General features: G+C 43.4%; 1 protein-coding gene across 1 annotated transcript in view; it reads right to left on the minus strand.

The window, feature by feature from the left end:
* LOC143937504 (PRKC apoptosis WT1 regulator protein-like) overlaps positions 1-18,416 on the minus strand; it is a 96,449-nt gene that overhangs the window by 18,115 nt on the left and 59,918 nt on the right. Inside the window, exon 6 of the mRNA XM_077460814.1 lies at positions 17,458-17,562. Coding sequence (XP_077316940.1) covers positions 17,458-17,562 — 105 coding nt within the window. The remainder of the gene's footprint in view (positions 1-17,457; positions 17,563-18,416) is intronic.

Raw genomic sequence — 18,416 nt, forward strand, 5'->3', positions numbered from 1 at the left:
GCGGAATTCTGGGAGGATGTCATATGACGGCCTCCCAGAGTTAAGAAACCGCCCTGTAGCCATCATTCGGCTATAGGGTGGTTATTAAGTGGTTAAAGAACAGTGTAAAAATAAAAAATAAAAGGTCAAATAAATAAGCGCCACCCCGTCCAGCCAAGCTCGCGTGCAGAAGCAAATGCATATGTGAGTAGTTCCCACATATGAAAACGGTATTAACCACTTTCAGACCGGATCATTTTGCTGGTAAATGACCAGAGGTCTTTTTACAATTTGGCACTGCGCTGCTTTAACTGGTAATTGCGCGGTCATGCAATGTTGTACCCAAACAAAATTTGCGTCCTTTTCTTCCCACAAATAGAGCTTTCTTTTGATGGTATTTGATTGCCTCTGCGATTTTTATTTTTTGCGATATAAACGTAAAAAGACCGCAAATTTTGAAAAAAAATGATATTTTCTACTTTTTGTTATTAGAAAAATCCAATAAACTCAATTTTAGTCATACATTTAGGCCAAAATGTATTCAGCCACATGTCTTTGGTAAAAAAAAAGTCAATAATTGTATATTTATTGGTTTGCGCAAAAGTTGTCACATCTACAAACTAAGGTACGTTTTCTGGAATTTACGCAGCTTTTAGTTTACGACTGCCTATCTCATTTCTTGAGGTGCTAAAATGGCAGGGCAGTACAAAACCCCCCCAAATGACCCCATTTTGGAAAGTAGACACCCTAAGGAAATTGATAAGTGGCATGTTGAGCCCATTGAATATTTTGTTTTTTTGCCTTAAGCGATTGAATAATGACTAAAAAAAAATATATTTTTTTTTTTTACACAAAGTTGTCACTAAATGATATATTGCTCACACATGCTATGGGCATATGTGAAATGACACCCCAAAATAAATTCTGCTGCTTCTCCTGAGTACGGGGATACCACATATGTGGGACTTTTTGGGAGCCTAGCCGCGTACGGGGCCCCGAAAACCAAGCACCGCCTTCAGGCTTTCTAAGGGCGTAAATTTTTGATTTCACTTCTCACTACCTATTACAGTTTTGAAGGCCATAAAATGCCAAGATGGCACAAAACCCCCACAAATGACCCCATTTTAGAAAGTAGACACCCCAAGCTATTTGCTGAGAGGCATTTTGAGTCCATGGAATATTTTATATTTTGCCACAAGTTGCGGGAAAATTACAAACTTTAATTTTTTTTTATTTTTTTTTCACAAAGTTGTCACTAAATGATATATTGCTCACGCATGCCATGGGCATATGTGAAATGACACCCCAAAATAAATTCTGCTGCTTCTCCTGAGTACGGGGATACCACATATGTGGGACTTTTTGGGAGCCTAGCCGCGTACGGGGCCCTGAAAACCAAGCACCGCCTTCAGGCTTTCTAAGGGCGTTACAGTTTTGAAGGCCATAAAATGCCAAGATGGCACAAACCCCCCCCAAATGACCCCATTTTGGAAAGTAGACACCCCTAAATTTAGGGGTACACTAGTGAGACTAGGTAATAAATGGCGGGTGCCCTGAAACTATAAAAAAATAACTAACCAACCAGCGTCACCTGTAACAGTTATATGGTGATCACTGGTGAAAGGGTTAACTAGGGGGCAATCAGGGGGCTTTATGCGGTAGTATATGGGGGTCCCTGGCGCTATAAAAAGCTGCGGCGAACCTAAATACCTACCTGCCTAACTAGCGTCACCTGTGACACTAATACAGCGATCAGAAAAACGATCGCTTATTAGGCTGGGTTTACACTGGAGCGATGCGGGAACGCCACGAATCCGCGTCGGGTTCCCGCATCACATGCCTCCCGGCGGCAGTTCACACTGCCCTATGCGAACTGCTGGGAGTGTCAGTGAAATGTTAATGACACCCCCAGATCAGTTCGCATATCGCAGTGCGATCTGCAAACTCGGATCGCATGGTGTGAACACCCATGCGATCCGATTCTGCTGCGGACCAAAAAAAGGGTCCCGTGCGAGTTTGCGGCGGGTGCGGCGGGTGCGACACGAATTCAGCCATACTATCTGTATGGCTGAACTCGAATCGCACAGAGATCGGATGTGATTTGCACTGCAGTGCGGTGCGAATCACATCCGTTCTCATAAACCGCTGCAATGTGAACCCAGCCTTAGTGACACTGGCGACGGGGGGTGATCACGGGGTTAAACCTTTATTGGGGGGGTTAGGGGGGTACCTTAGAACTAAAGGGGGCTAACCCTAACTGCCCTAACAGTTATTACAGTCACAAATGACACCCGCCGGGTGATCAGGGGGTTAAACCTTTATTGGGTAATAAATTGGCGGTTGCCCTGAAACTATAAAAAAATAACTAACCAACCAGCATCACCTGTAACAGTTATATGGTGATCACTGGTGAAAGGGTTAACTAGGGGGCAATCAGGGGGCTTTATGCGGTAGTATATGGGGGTCCCTGGCGCTATAAAAAGCTGCGGCGAACCTAAATACCTACCTGCCTAACTAGCGTCACCTGTGACACTAATACAGCGATCAGAAAAATGATCGCTTATTAGGCTGGGTTCACACTGGAGCGATGCGGGAACGCCACGAATCCGCGGCGGGTTCCCGCATCGCATGCCTCCTGGCGGCAGTTCACACTGCCCTATGCGAACTGCTGGGAGTGTCAGTGAAATGTTAATGACACCCCCAGATCAGTTCGCATATCGCAGTGCGATCTGCAAACTCGGATCGCATGGTGTGAACACCCATGCGATCCGATTCTGCTGCGGGCCAAAAAAAGGGTCCCGTGCGAATTTGCGGTGGGTGCGGCGGGTGCGATGCGAATTCAGCCATACTATCTGTATGGCTGAACTCGAATCGCACAGAGATCGGATGTGATTTGCACTGCAGTGCGGTGCGAATCACATTCGTTCTCATAAACCGCTGCAATGTGAACCCAGCCTTAGTGACACTGGCGACGGGGGGTGATCACGGGGTTAAACCTTTATTGGGGGGGTTAGGGGGGTACATTAGAACTAAAGGGGGCTAACCCTAACTGCCCTAACAGTTATTACAGTCACAAATGACACCAATGCAAAAAAAAAATTACATTGGTGTCACTGTGACTGGGGGGGGCAGGGGTGATTGGGGGGGTGTGAGTGTGCCTGGCATGTTCTACTGTGTAGTGTCGTGTTGGTGCAACTCACCGATCCTCTCTCCTCAGTGTTGGAACGAAAAATACCGACACGGAGGAGAGAATACATCACTTCCTCTCCTGTGTTTACATTACAGGAGAGGAAGTGATGTCACGGAGCATTTTCATTCGTCGGGAGCGATCGCGAGGGGGTGGCCATGAATGAATGGCCGTCCCCTCGTCCGGGATCGCTCCCGAACGAATACCGACCGCCGCAGGCACCGGGCGGGGGCCCGATCGGCCCACGACCCGCGGGCAGGCAAGGACGTACATGTAAGCCCTTATGCCTGCCCGTGCCATTCTGTCGACGTACATCGTCGTGCGGCGGTCGGGAAGTGGTTAAAAGCGCACATGTGAGGTATTACCATGATCGGTAGAGTGAGAGCAATAATTCTAGCCCTAGACCTCCTGTGTAACTCAAAACATGCAACCTGTAGAATTTTTTAAACTTCGCTTATGGAGATTTTTAAGGGTAAAAGTTTGTCGCCATACCACGAGCGGGTGCAAATTTTGAAGAGTGACATGTTGGGTATCAGTTTACTCATTGTAACATTATCTTTCACAGTATAAAAAAAATTGGGCTAACTTTACTGTTGTCTTATTTTTTAATTCAAAAAAGTGTATTTTTTCCCAAAAAAGTGCGCTTGTAAGTCCACTGCGCAAATACGGTGTGACAGAATGTATTTTATTCTCTAGGGTGTTAGAAAAAAAAAGTATAATGTTTAGGGGTTCTAAGTAATTTTCTAGCAAAAAAAATTATTAACTTGTAAACAACAAAGAGGCTCGGTCCTTAAGTGGTTACATTACAATTGTTTCCTTTAGAAATGACATTTTGCTTTGGTACTGTTCTAAACACGGGAAAAATGTGCCACTTTACAGGCGTACTATAGACACCCCCCAGGCATGATATTTAAAGGAATATTTCATTTTTATTGTTTCACTTTACATTTACAATAACTTGCCTGTGAAAAAATGCATACATAATGACAAGAAAAAGTATGGGAACCCCTTGAAATTTTTGCAGTAATTAGCCATAAAATGTGATCTGATTCTGATCCATAGATCGACTTCTGTACAACCAGCTTATCCATAGATAGACTATATTACCAAAAGTATTGGGACATCTGCCTTAAAACCCACATGAACTTTAATTGCATCCAAGTCTAATGCCCTGTACACACGGTTGGACATTCCGACGACAAAATCCATCAGATTTTTTCCGACGGATTTTGGCTCAAGCTTGTCTTGCATACAGACGGTCGCACAAAGTTGTCAGAAAATGTGATCGCTCAGAATGAGGTGACGTACAACACGTACGTCGGGACTATAAAGAGGCCAGTAGCCAATAGCATTTGTCTCGTAATTTATTCTGAGCATGCGTGGCACTTTGTGCGTCGGAATTGTCTACACACGATCAGAATTTAAACGACTGGCTGTTGTTGTCGGAAAAGTTTAGAACAAGATCTCAAACTTTTCCGATGGAAAAAGTCAGATGGAGCCCACACATGATCGGAATTTTCCGAATGTCCGATCACACATTTTCAGCTGGAAAGTCTGACCCTGTACACAGGGCATAAGTCTGTAGGGTGCAATATTAAGTTGGCCCACCCTTTGCAGTTATAACCGCTTCAACGCTCCTGGGAAGGCTGTCCAAAAGGTTTAGGAGTGTGTCTATGGGAATGTTTGACCATTCTTTTAGAAGCGCATTTGTGAGGTCAGGCACTAATGTTGGGCAAGAAGGCCAGTCTTCACTCTAACGCATCCCAAAGATGTTCTATCGGGTTGAGGTCAGGACTCTATGCAGGCAAGGCAAGTTCCTCCATCCCAAGCTAGCTCATCCATGTCTTTATGGACCTTTCTTTGTGGACTGGTGTGCAGTCATGTTGGAACAGGAAGGGGTCATCCCCAAACTGTTCCTACAAAGTTGAGAGCATGAAATTGTCCAAAATGTTTTTCTATGCTGATGCCTCAAGAATTCCCTTCCCTGGAACTAGGGGACTAAGCCCAACCCCGGAAAAACACCCCACACGACACCCCCACCCTCCCCCCCCCACCAAATGATTTGGACCAGTGCACAAATTAAGGTCCATAAAAACATGAATGAGGGAGTTTGGGGTGGAGGAACTTGACTGGCCTGTGCTCAACCCAATAGAACAACTTTGGGATGAATTAAAACGGAGACTGCGGGCCAGGCCTTCTTTCCAACATCAGTGCCTGACCTCACAAATGCACTTCTGGAAGAATGGTCAAACATTCCCATAGACACACTCCTAACCCTTGTGGACAGCCTTCTCAGAAGAGTTGAAGCTGTTATAGCTGCAAAGGGTGGGCCAACTCAGTATTGAACCCTACGGACTAAGACTGGGATGCCTTTAAAGTTCATGTCGGTGTAAAGGAAGGCGCCCCAATACTTTTGGTAATATATTGTAGATTGAATCTCAGCAGGTCCATGCTGAACCAGCCGAGATTCAGTTTATCTATGGTCGGCTTTAAAAAGGCCATACACTATGCACTTTTCCTTCCTTCCACTGTAAGTGGAAATAAAAGAAAATTGCTTGATTCCCCAATTAACATAGTCAGTGTTGATGAGGGAATTTTCCCCCAAAGTGTGATTGTGTTCTGCCGGTGGGTAGCCTTCCCTGCCAGGAGAATACAATGATTAATGTTGCTGGCTAATCATTGAATAAAAAACGGGCCTGGTCGGTTGTAACACAAGTCGATCGATAAATGAATTTGTGTACAACCAGGGTTCCCATACATGGACCGAAATTTGTCCAGTCCCTACTGAACTGGACGACTTTCAATCTATGTGCGGCCAGCTTTATGTAAGGATCAGATCACATTTTGTGTCAAATTACTGTGATAAGCCAATGAATTTCAAGGGGCTCGCATACTTTTTCTTGCCACTGTATTAATCCTCCCTTTAAACCTCCCAAAACACTACCGACTATTACTGTAAGCAAACCGAAGTTCTCTCAATAGAAAGTCTTACCTCCCAGTTATTTGATTCTAAATCTCCAAGATCTCATTATGCTTGACTCAATAACAAGATTACAGTCAATGCAATAAAGGTAATGCCATAACTACAAACAATGAAACTACAGGATATACTGGATCCCAGGCCCAAGTTATGTTATAGATAGATAGATAGATAGATTATCATACCAAAAGTATTGGGACGCCTGCCTTTACACACACATTTAGTGGAATTCCAGTCTTAGTCCATAGGGTTCAATATTGAGTTGGCCCACCCTTTGCAGCTATAACAGCTTCAACTCTTCTAGGGAGGTTGTCCAAAAGGTTTGTCTATAGGAATGTTTGACCATTCTTCCAGGAGCGCATTTGTGAGGTCAGGCACTGATGTTGGGCGAGAAGGCTTGGCTTGCATTCTATGTGCTAACTCATCCCAAATGTGTTCTATGCAGGCCAGTCAAGTTACTCCATCCCAAACTCGCTCATCCATGTCTTTATGGACCTTGCTTTGTGCACTGGTGGAGGGGGGATTATCGTGTGGGGTTGTTTTTTTTTTGTTTTGTTTTTTCAGGGGTTGAGTTTGGCCCCTTAGTTCCAGTGAAGGGAACTCTTAAGGCGTCAGCATATCAAGACATTTTGGACAATTTCATGCTCCCAACTTTGTGGGAAAAGTTTGGGGATGACCCCTTCTTGTTCCAACATGACTGCTCACCAGTGCACAAAGCAAGGTCCATGAAGACATGGATGAGCGAGTTTGGGGTGGAGGAACTTGACTGGCCTGCACAGAGTCCTGACCTCAACCTGATAGCACACCTTTGGGATGAATTTGAGTGGAGACTGCGAGCCAGGCCTTCTTGCCCAACATTAATGCCTGACCTCACGAATGCGCTTCTGGAAAAATGGTCAAACATTCCCATAGACACACTCGTAAACCCTAGGGACAGCCTTCGTAGAAGAGTTAAAGCTGTTATAGCAGCAAAGGGTTGTCCAATTCAATATTGAACCCTACGGACTAATGCCTTGTGCACACGATCAGATTTTCCGACCGAAAAGGTCCGATCGGAATATGTTTTTTTTTTAATTAGATCGTTTGTGGGCTCTATCAGACTTTTTCCCATCGGAAATCCCGACGGAAAAAGTTTGATAGCTGGATCTAAAATTTTCCAACAACAAAATCCAATCTGAATTTTTCCAATTGTTTGTTGTCGAATTCCGATGGACAAAGTACCACGCATGCTCAGATTAAATTACGAGACCAAAGCTATTGGCTACTAGCCTCTACGTAGTCCCGTCGTACGCGACATACATTACCTCGTTCCGAACGATCGGATTTTCCAACAACTTTGTCCGACTGTGTGTATGCAAGACAAGTTTGGCACAAAATCAGTCGGAAAAGATCTGATGGATTTTGTTGTCGGAATGTCCGACTGTGTGTACAAGGCATAAGACTGGAATGCCTTTAAATGTGCGTGTAAAGGCAGGTCTCCCAATACTTTTGGTAATATAGTGTAGATAGACAGACAAACAGACAGGCAAACAGATAGATAGATCTCTTAATGTTTTATCTTTATTAGAGCTTTGCTTCTAATAAATCAGAGCAGTGTTAATTTAGTCAATAGCTCAGATAAGAGCTGATACTTTTTTCTTTAATTAAACAATTAAACCAGGCTTTCATCACAATGACCTTAATTTAAAAGGTAAGCGGCTGTGTTTTTGCTAAAATTAGGCACCCGGACCGCTCTCTTCCATATATGGTAAGGACCCCGGAGACTGCCTGCTCCTGGATTCTGCTCTTCCCTTACAGATTATCCATCAAGCTGGCAGGAGGCCCAGAAATACAAAGCCCCATATAATATAGACCTTTAGTTGTTAGACTAACATAAACCTTTAGTTGTTAGACTAACAGTGCCTGCTATGATTCCTAACAATTACAATAATCATCTAGCCAGCCTTTAAGTAAGACAGTTGAATATTTGGTATAATTTAAACTTTCTGTTCAGTTAGTGTATATGGGATGCTCCAAGCTTTGTTCAGTTAGCTATGAATTTAGCAATATGCTGGTTTTGATTACTGACGTTATCATGCGCTGCAAAGAGCAACACAGACAAACTACTACTACTAATTACAGGCCTCAGACAAACCCCTTTTTTTTACACGATGTACATTATCTTACAGGTTAACAATTTAATAATAAAGACAAACTAAATTAATTCCTTGCACTAGCAAATAAAATATCAATAAGGACTGCTGCATCCACTACATACACGATCTAAATACTAGACGTAAAAAAAAATGATTTTTATCTAAAGCGGGCGAGCTGTGCCTTTAAAATTCAAAAGTGCTACTGTGCATACAATAAAGTTATACCGTATACTATTACTATAACATGAGAAGGTACCAATAGTGTAAGCTTAGTGCATACAATTTAAAAATAAATAATTAATTAAAAATAAAAACATAATAACTGACATACAAGCATAGGAAATGCACCAAAATTTTTTTTTTAAATGTGGTCGCTATGGCTGGAATTTATTCTGTCTACGCACTCTACCATGCTTGCAGATAATACTGTGGAAAGGTAGAAGTAGTGTAGGCCCCTTAATTGGGATAAATGCTTGCACATGCCTTCCTGGTACAGTCACAAAATTGAGTATAGGTTATTGCTTCAAATTGTTACCAATAAGAGGATTGCCATTGTCAACCCACTGCTATATTTTGGAAAGTCTCGCATTAAAATGTTTGTAAAATCTGAAAGTTGCATATTTTAAATTTTTTTTTCTTTTTCTCAAAATGTCTGTTTTGTATTTCCGCATGTTTAGTGGAAATGTTTTTTGCATCTCAGTCTTGTTGTAAATTGCAATAATAAAAATGACCTGCTTAAAAACAAATAAATAAATATTCAATAAAGAAGCAATAATGCAGTAAAGTATTATTTTAGAAGTGTCAAAAGACACCCTAATGCCGCGTACACGCGATCGGACTTTCCGTCAGACTTGGTCCGGCGGACCGGAATCCGTCGGACAATTCGATCGTGTGTGGGCTCCAGCTGACTTTTTTTCCCAAAAGTCAGACAGAACTAGAAATAAAACAGGTTTCAAATCTATTCGGCGGACTAAAAAAATCGGGAAAACCGTTCGTCTGTGTGCTGGTCTGACAGACCAAATACGACACAAGGGCAGCTATTGGCTACTGGCTATTGAACTTCCTTGTTTAATCCCGTTTACATCATCACATTAAAAATGAACGGACTTAGTCCCGTCGTGTGTGGCCAAGTCCGTTTCGTTCAGAAAGTCAGTCGGACCTCCGCCGAAAGTCCGTCGGGAAGACCGTCGGACCTAGTCCGTCGAAAAGTCCGGTCGTTTGTACGCTGCATTAAAGTATATGTATTATAATATGATAATTCACCCTCAACTTAAAACAAAAAAAAAAACATATAAAGTGTATATATCCATACAGATGGATAATTGTACATATGGACAATTCAAATATGAATGCAAGAGCATATACGAGTGTGTGTTTTTTTGTGACAAAGGTTATAAAAGTGAATAAAGCAAAGCAAAATTAGTGACAAAGACAAAGATTATAAAAGTGAATAAAGCAAAAAAAATAAAAATATTTAAATGTACATAATCGGTACAGATGGATAAATATCCTGGGGAACAGTCGAAAATCAAGATGGAAAACCCAAAAGGATAAGACTTCAATGTGTGATATGAAGAGCATTCAGTGCAACAGGAAAAAAGGGTGCCAATGAATCACACCGCCCACATGTAATGTAAACTCCTTACCAGAGACACTTAGAGATCATGAGGCGCCAAGCTGTCCCACAGCACCAAATGTCCAGACACACCACTCCGTATAAGTATGGTCCTGTGTAAATGTGCTCAGCACAGAGGGATTTAAAGGAAGAAGGAACCACCATGGTGCAGCATTTTTAAAATCATACACTTTTAATAAGGTAATGTTCTCACAATAAAAAGGCAATCACAGGCATGTAACTAACAAAAAGCACAACCAGCGCCAGCCTGCATAAAGATGTCATGTGTTCAGCCCCAGCCCACGTGTTTCCCTGTATAATCATCCATTACTCCTTTAAAAAAAAAAGTCCAGGAGGGGGAAACTGCAGGCGGAGCAGGCAATGTGTGTCCAAATCCTAAAAAAGCAGCTAATATGTGAATGAGTATCCCTTTCCTGGACTGTATTTAAAGTGGATGTAAACCGGATTCATGAAATTTGAGCTGGGCAAACATATCTACAGTGTTTTCTTATCTCTCTCCAAAGCACTAAGTCCCATGTCTTTCTCCTACTCCGTTCTTCTGTTATCAGCACAGTAACGTTTGACAAGTTCTGCAACACATGAGATAAAACCAGCCTGAATCTTCTGTCAGGGTGGGTGCTATAAATAGATTAGCAGAAAGCTGCTCTACTCACAGCAGAGCTTTGAAAGTCTCTGCCTATGTGGAAGGGGGTGTGTGCCTTTCCTCCAATTAGCTGTCTCCCAGTGTTATCCAAAGCTACACTGCTACTGCTGAATGAGGAAGTGAAAATTGTAACACAATGTGCACTTTCTAAACATTATATAAAGCTGAAGACAGCAGATATACGTGTAAAACTTATGTAGGAAGATTTTTCATCTCTGTGTTGCGCCCCTATCTCCTGAAGACGCATTTTACAGGGAAACACGTTGACTGGGGCTGAACAGGTGATGTCTGCATGCACGCTGGTGGGAATTTGGTGGTGCTTATCATTTACATAACTGTGACCTTATTAAAAGTCCATGATTTTAAAAATACTGCACTATTGTGGTCCTTTCTTGCTTTTATTTCCTCTGTGCTGAGCACATTTACACAGGATTATTCTTAGATGGAGTGGTGTGTCTGGACATTTGGTGCTGTGGGATAGTAAGGCGCCTCATAATCTCTAAGTGGGATCAGTGTCGGTAAGGAGTTTACATTACATGTGGGCGGTGTGACTCCTTGGCACCCGTTATTCCTGCTGCACTGAATGCTCTTCATCTCACACTTTGAAGTGTGTCTTCTTATCCTTTAATCCTCCATCTTGATTTGGGACTGTTCACCAGAATATGTATACATCTGTATTGACATTATACATATATTTGTCTTTTTTTTGCTTTATTCACTTTTATAATCTTTGTCACTAAATAAGAACTTTTGAATTTTAAAGGGACAGCGCACCCACTTTTATTGAAATATGAAACATGGCACGGGTTAATCATTTTAATAGCATTAATAAAATAGGCTCCAGAGTTGTCTTGAATTTTTAACAAAATAGCATTTTATATTGGGCTAGAACAGTTTGAGACAGCAAGGTCTGGAATTTGTGAAGATATGAACACATACAAGGCAGGGTATGAGTAGATTGGATTTGGACTTTACCGGTACATTTTCTTAATTGTATATCATGGAACACAGAGCCATAGTAATTGCTATGTGGGTTATAGGCCACCTTCACATGATAAACACTGGCTCACCCAAGACATGAAGTCCCCCTCCCTATATAACCCCTCCCATTACAGGGAGTACCTCCGTTTTTTCACCAGTGTCTAAGGTGTTGGTCACGGGTAAAGAAGTTCTAAAGAAAAAGATCCGCCAGGATCCTATCTGAGTCAAGGAGCTATGCAACCGGATCCATTCAAGGTGCCTTGATAAGGCAAAGGAATGGTACCCAGGCCTCCTGAAAGAAGAACGCCCGTAACGCTTCTCCCTGGAGAGCTGGGCCCCCTGAGATCCAGCACTTTCGTCTTTCTTCTGAATACCTAAAGGTTTTCTTTTCTGGCAGGGTGCTATATGGGGTCCAGGAAAGAGGACCCCGTAAGTGAGGTCCCAGTCCCTGAAGGTCTGTCATTAATGGGCCCGCCGTGATGGGTGAAGATTGGGTCTGTCTGGTCTTCAGCAGTATCCTGTGGCGGGGATAAGGTAAGTGAAGACAATCCTAAGGAAATCCTATGGATTTCTTCTATTTTTAAGTAAATTGTGTCGTGCCTATTTTTCACCACTAGAGGGTGTGAAAACTCAAAACACATTCCTGATATATTTACCTTACCTCACAGTGTAACAGTGTGGCAGCAGCCTCTCCTCACTCTCTAGCCATCAGGCTCATTTCTTCTTCCTGTCCCCCCCCCCCCCCACCAGCGGTCTTGGGGGTAAGCGTGCATCCATGTCTTAAATAAGATATGATAGGCGGCGGGAAGGGCCAAGATGCAGGCTGATGTGCATGTGAGTTCGGCGTGCATGGCGTGCTGAGGGCTGAAAGTTTTTAAAAGCCTAACTATATTGGGCTGAGAAGTCAGTGGTGCACAGGAGCATCAGGGGCATGTAAGGTGGTGGAACCAGGCACTTCCTAAGGGGGCACATTTACTTTAAGCATCAGGCTGGGCAAGTGATTGCAGTGTATATATATATCTGGACTAAGACTGTGATGCGTTTGGGTTAGTACCTCTGCATTTGTGCTTAGGACTATGCGTTCCCACAGAGGGGGATCGGTTGCAGCAAAAGGGGGTCCAAAGCATCACCTTCAGGGTCTGAGGATTCTGGGCATGCATCCGCAGTACCTTCCTCTCTGGAAAGACCCGATGTAGCCGGCCAGGATGAGCCATTGGCGCTATCAGGTATTGCTGCCTCTTCTAACATCTGAGCCCCTGCATACCTCACTGAGGATGTTCTTGCTTTGGCTTTGGTGGGCTTAGAAGAGAGTTTAGCCTCTTTAATTGCTAAATCTTCCCAAAATGGGAGAAAAAAGTGTGTCAGGTCCTCTTCTCCCTCCCTGGACTCCCAGGCAGAGAGACAATGGGAAGATGATGTAGAATCACCATCAGAGGACTGAGAAGAGGGACAGTCTGATGACTCCTCTACAGAAGAGACAGTCTCAGAAGAGCCTGTCTCAGCCTCGCAATCTCAGAGGTTGCAGGTTCAATACCTTTCAGAGATGGTTCATTCAGCCTATAAGTTACCCTCTACTGTGGCAACTGAAGCTTCGGTTCCCTCTTTGGGGTCTTTAAAGTCCACTCAGGCTTTACATTCTTTTCCTCTCCACCTGTTATTGGAACAGCTTATATATGATTGGGAACACCCAGATAAGCATTTTCTTCCTCCTAAAATGTTTTCTCTACTTTATCCCATGGAGGAAAAATTCACTAAGAAATGGAGGGTGCCAGCAGTTGACACGGCTATTTCTTGCATAAATAAAAGCCTAACTTGTCCAGTGGACAATGTCAAGGTATTTAGAGAGCCAGTGGATAAAAAACTGGAATCTTTGCTCAAAACCTCATTTGCTGTGACCGGTGTGGTAGCTCAGCCTGCAGTGGCAGCAATTGGCATCTGTCAATCCTTAAAGGACCAAATGAAGCAGGTAATAAGATAAGCGCTTGCTCAACAGGCCCGGGACATGACTGATCTGTCCAGGGCCTTATGTTTTGTGGTTGACGCTATTAAAGACTCTATTCATCAAACATCTTGCCTCGCTCTGTTGCTAGTCAAGATGCGCAGAAGTCTGTAGCTAAAGCCCTGGTCAGCCGAGTCACCATGCAAAAGGATGTTGACTGGGTTCCCCTTTCATGGGGAAAGGCTGTTTGGGGAGGATTTGGACAAATATGTTGAAAAAATTTAAAGTGGTAAAAGTACCCTTTTACCAGTGAAAAAGAAGTGTAAACATCCTTCCTTTAAACGTACATCCTCTCCAAGTCCAGGGGCAACAGCCTCCTGGCAGTTGTGACAGCCTCAGCTGTCAGCTCCTAGAAGTAGACCTCAGACCCAGGTGCCAAAGAAGCCCTGGGGACAAAAGCCTACAAAGCAGAGTCCCAAGGCCTCCCTTTGATGGAGCGTCCCCACTTGATCGGGTGGGAGAAGGCTTCTGCCGTTTTCAGTGGCTTGACAGGTAGAGATCCAGGACGAATGGGTCATTATCAAAGTATCTCTAGGTTACAAACTGGAGTTTCGGGAGTTTCCACCATACCATTTTCTAAAATCAAATGTGCCCAAAGACCTGACAAAAAGAAAGTGTTTGTTTCTGGCACTAGACCGCTCAGGGTATGGGATTTTATTCAAATCTCTTCACGGTGCCAAAACCTAAACCAGTTCCTAAACATCCGTTCTTTCTGGATGGAGTCAATCCGGTCAGTAGTCTCCACCCTACCGGGGGAAGAATTATCAGGGATGCAAATCTACATGGCACCCATGTTTCCCGCTCACCAAAAGTTTGGGTTGGCTACTGCCCCTCGGGTATTCACAAAGGTGGTAGTCCTACTCCTGGCAAGGCTAAGGACCCGGGGTATAACCGTGATGGCATATTTGGCGATCTACTGTTAGTAGATCAGTCGGGAGCTCACCTAAATCAGAGCATGTCCACCACGGTCAAGTATCTGGAACACTTAGGGTGGATCCTCAACTTAGAGAAATCAGCCTTACAGCCAGAAAAAAGTCTAGAGTACCTGGGCCTGGTCATAGACACAGTCCAGAGAAAGGTGTTTTTACCCCAATCAAAGGTCACTGCTATAAAAGAGCTGGTCCAGCAGATCAAGGCGAGGAAGAATCCTTCCATCTGCCTATGCATGAGATTATTGGGGAAGATGGTGGTTTCATTCAAAGCAGTCCCCTATGCCCAATTTCATTCAAGACTGTTGCAAAACAGGATCTTGTCGGCTTGGAACAAGAAAATCCAAGCCTTGGACTTACCGATCTATCTGACCCCAGAAGTTCATCAGAACCTCAGTTGGTGGTGGTAGCCAAGAATTTGCAGAAGGGAAAATCCTTCATGCTGGTTACTTGGAAGATTATGACAACGGATGCCAGTCTGTCAGGCTGGGGAGGCTATGGTCGAAGCGAAATGGCCCAAGCTCGAGAAGACATTGCCCATCAACACCCTAGAGATTCAGGCAGCATGTCTGGCTCTATGGGCCTGTACATCCAGGTGAAAGAATTGGCCCGTCAGGATTCAATCTGTCAATGCTACAGCAGTAGCCTACATCAATCACCAAGGGGGCACCAGAAGTCGCGCAGCCGCCCAGAGGGAAGTGAACCATATTCTGGTTTGGGCATAGAAACATGTACCTTGCCTATCTGCAGTTTTCATTCCGGGCGTAGAGAATTGGCAGGCAGATTTCTTAAGCCACCAGCAGCTGTTTCCAGGGGAATGGTCTCTACACCCCGACATCTTTCAGGCAATTTGCCAAAAATGGTGTACCCCAGATGTGGACCTATTATCATCCAGTTTCAACAAGAAGTTAATTAACTTATATCCCGTGATGTACTCCAAGAAAAGGATTTTACAGGTAAGCTGTTATAAGAATCCTATTTTTAAGCAGAAGTTAGACTCAGGTAAAACTGACATTTTTAAATATACTTGTATACTGTAGAATTTTAATTTCTCTCCAGGCTTCGCTGTGCTGCACTATTCTACCTTACTTCCTTTTTAGCTAAACTGGTGGTTTGATGAGACAATATCAGACTAAGCTAAGGTTTGTAATAACAGTACAAGGCCATATAATAAATTTTACTAAAATTTCCGGGTTAAAAAAAACTGTTTTATAAATAAATGAGTCCCCTTTTACATCCCAGTCCCCAACAAAGTCCCTCCTTACATCAGAGACTCAATCAGAATCCCCCTTAAATCCGGATCCACATCAGAGCCCCCCCCCCTTATGTCAGAGTTTCCTATTATATCAGAATCCTTTCATTGGGGTCCTCATCAGAGTCCCCTTACAGCAAAGCCCCGCCCTACATCTACATCAAGGTCCCCATCAGAGTGCCCCTTACATCACGCTCCCCATTAGAGCCCCCCCTTTACATAAGGCCCCCCTTACATCAGATTCCTTTCTTACATCAGGGCCCCCATCAGAGTCCCCTTGTACATCACGGTCCTTATCAGTGTCCCTCTTACATTGGGTTGGAGTAGAGACCACAGGCAACCTCAGCTGATCTGATTCCTCAATTTTTCTTTGCACTTTGAGGATATACCACTGACTCCAGCCGAAGGCCAGATAAAATATCATTTCAGGCCAGATCTGACCCATAGGCTGTAGTTTGGAAACCCCTGGTCTAAAGGACAGAGCAAATTCTAAAAATATTACTGATTTTCCTTACTTCCAGCCTAAATGCAGATGTGCAGGGGGTGGTTATTTAATTTACAGGCCTTGCGTGGAGCAAAAGAGGAAGTAAATCCCATCCCAGTTTTAAATTTTATAACTTTTTTTTTTTTTTGCATTGATACATGTCCCCCATGCCAGTGCCAAGCTATGTATGCCAAAAAACTAGCAAACTGGCATTGAAAAGAGCTAGAAAAAAATTAAGATTCGGTTTCTATAGTTATATTTGTGTTCAGTGAATTTTTCATGGGTTTCTGCAGCACACTGCAACGCAACACATGGTGGTGTTCTGTAGATGTTTTGTGACGCATTGGGGTGGCATTCAAAATGAATTGATGTGGTAGTTTGCACTAAAATGCACATTTTACCATGTTACAATAATGCATAGGTCTGACTGGGCCTTACATTTCTAACAAGCATTTCTAGGCACTATAGCTATATTATGTCCAAATTAAAAAAGAGAAACCTAGAGAATAAGCCCCTGTACACACGGTCGGAGATTCTGCCAACCAAATCCGTCGGATTTTGTCCGTCAGATTTAGTCTGACGGATTGTGTCCCAAGCTGTTGCATACACACGGTCGGAAATCCGATCTTTCAGAACGTGATGACGTAATTTCGTTACGATGGGACTAGATTCAGGCTAGTAGCCAAGAGCTTTGATGTAGGAATTTGATCTGAGCATGCGTGGCACTTGGTCCGATCAAAATTCTCTACACATGATCGGATTACGTCCGACCGGTCCAGTTGGTCGGGAAATATTTCCAACATGTTGGAAAATTGGGTCGGACGGAGATTCGGACGGAATCAGTTCGATGCATACCACACACAGTCAGATTACCTGACGACACGGTCCGATAAGACGCATTCCGACGGATTCTCCGACCGTGTGTACGCGGCTTAAGACTATGTTTCCCCCTATGAATTAAGAGGTTCAATTGACAGTTTTGTGCAATGCATTTTAAAGCAGACCTATGATTTTCAAATGCACAGATTTCTTCCCAGCAGCATATTCTCTCCTTTGCTTCCTCGCTGCCTCATTCCGCCACCAAGAGTACAGAAAGAAGCCTATTATAAGCTCCAGCTAAGGACCGTGTGACCAAGCTGGGCCAATCACCTAGCAGCTGTACTTTTACGTTGGAGGGACTCACGTGCTTCTTCATACTAGCTCTGTCCTATGTGCAAATGTGTTTCCAAACTTGGTTTTGCAGAATTCTCACCTGAGTCAAGGTCTTCATTTCTAATTGCAGTTGGAGCAGTGATCCATCCTTGTCATTCAGCTGGGAGGTCAATATAAGATTATCTTGTCTCTGTCCTCTAACTGCCTAATAAAACACAAACACAGCTCACAGCACCAATCAGCTCTGCTATTCCCATTACACAACCTGAAGCGAACACAGGCGCTACTGATAATACATGTCTTTCCTCTTAATATTCACAATAAATAAAGTTCATGTTTTGAAAAAAGTTGACTTGATTGATTGATTTATTAACTGCCTTTTGCAATTTAAAGCAGAAATCAAGGTTCCAATACAGTACCATATTTCAGCAAATAAGCCCCCAAAATAAGCATTCATTGGGGTGCATTCACGCCTGCATCCAACTAGCTGCGAGCGCCCCAGCAGGAGTTCCCGTGATTGGCTGCGAGAGGCAGCCCATTGAAAGCAATGGGAGGCTGCCAGCTCTAGCAGCTGTACCCTACTAGGGTTCTCACATCTAAGCAGGGTGCATTTGCAGTTGTGAATACACCCTTACTTTACTTACTTAATTAAAAAAAATGCTGAACCCATCTTATAAAATATCATCACATGATCTGACTATACTGCTTCCAATTTCTAAAGATTGCAGGGTAGGTACAGTGGCAACAATAATTATTTGATCCCCGCAGATTTTGTAAGTTTGCCCACTTAAAAAGAAATGAAGGTGTATTTTAAATGATAGAGACAGAATATCAACCAAAAATCCAGAAAAAACACACAATACAAATGTTATAAATTGAGTTGCAGTTCAGCGAGTAAAATAAGTATTTCATCCCCTACCAACCAACAATAATTCTAGCTCCCACAGACTGGCTCATGTGATACACAGATTAGTCCTGTCAATTTAAGAAGGCGCTCCTAACAACAACTCGTTATCATGGCTGTCTTTAAGGCAGGGCAAAAGGGGCAGCTGTCCTGGG

The sequence above is a fragment of the Lithobates pipiens genome, unplaced genomic scaffold (assembly GCF_037356315.1).
Source record: "Lithobates pipiens isolate NorthernLeopardFrog02 unplaced genomic scaffold, aLitPip1_a1.2 Scaffold_10, whole genome shotgun sequence".
Lineage (NCBI taxonomy): Eukaryota > Metazoa > Chordata > Amphibia > Anura > Ranidae > Lithobates > Lithobates pipiens.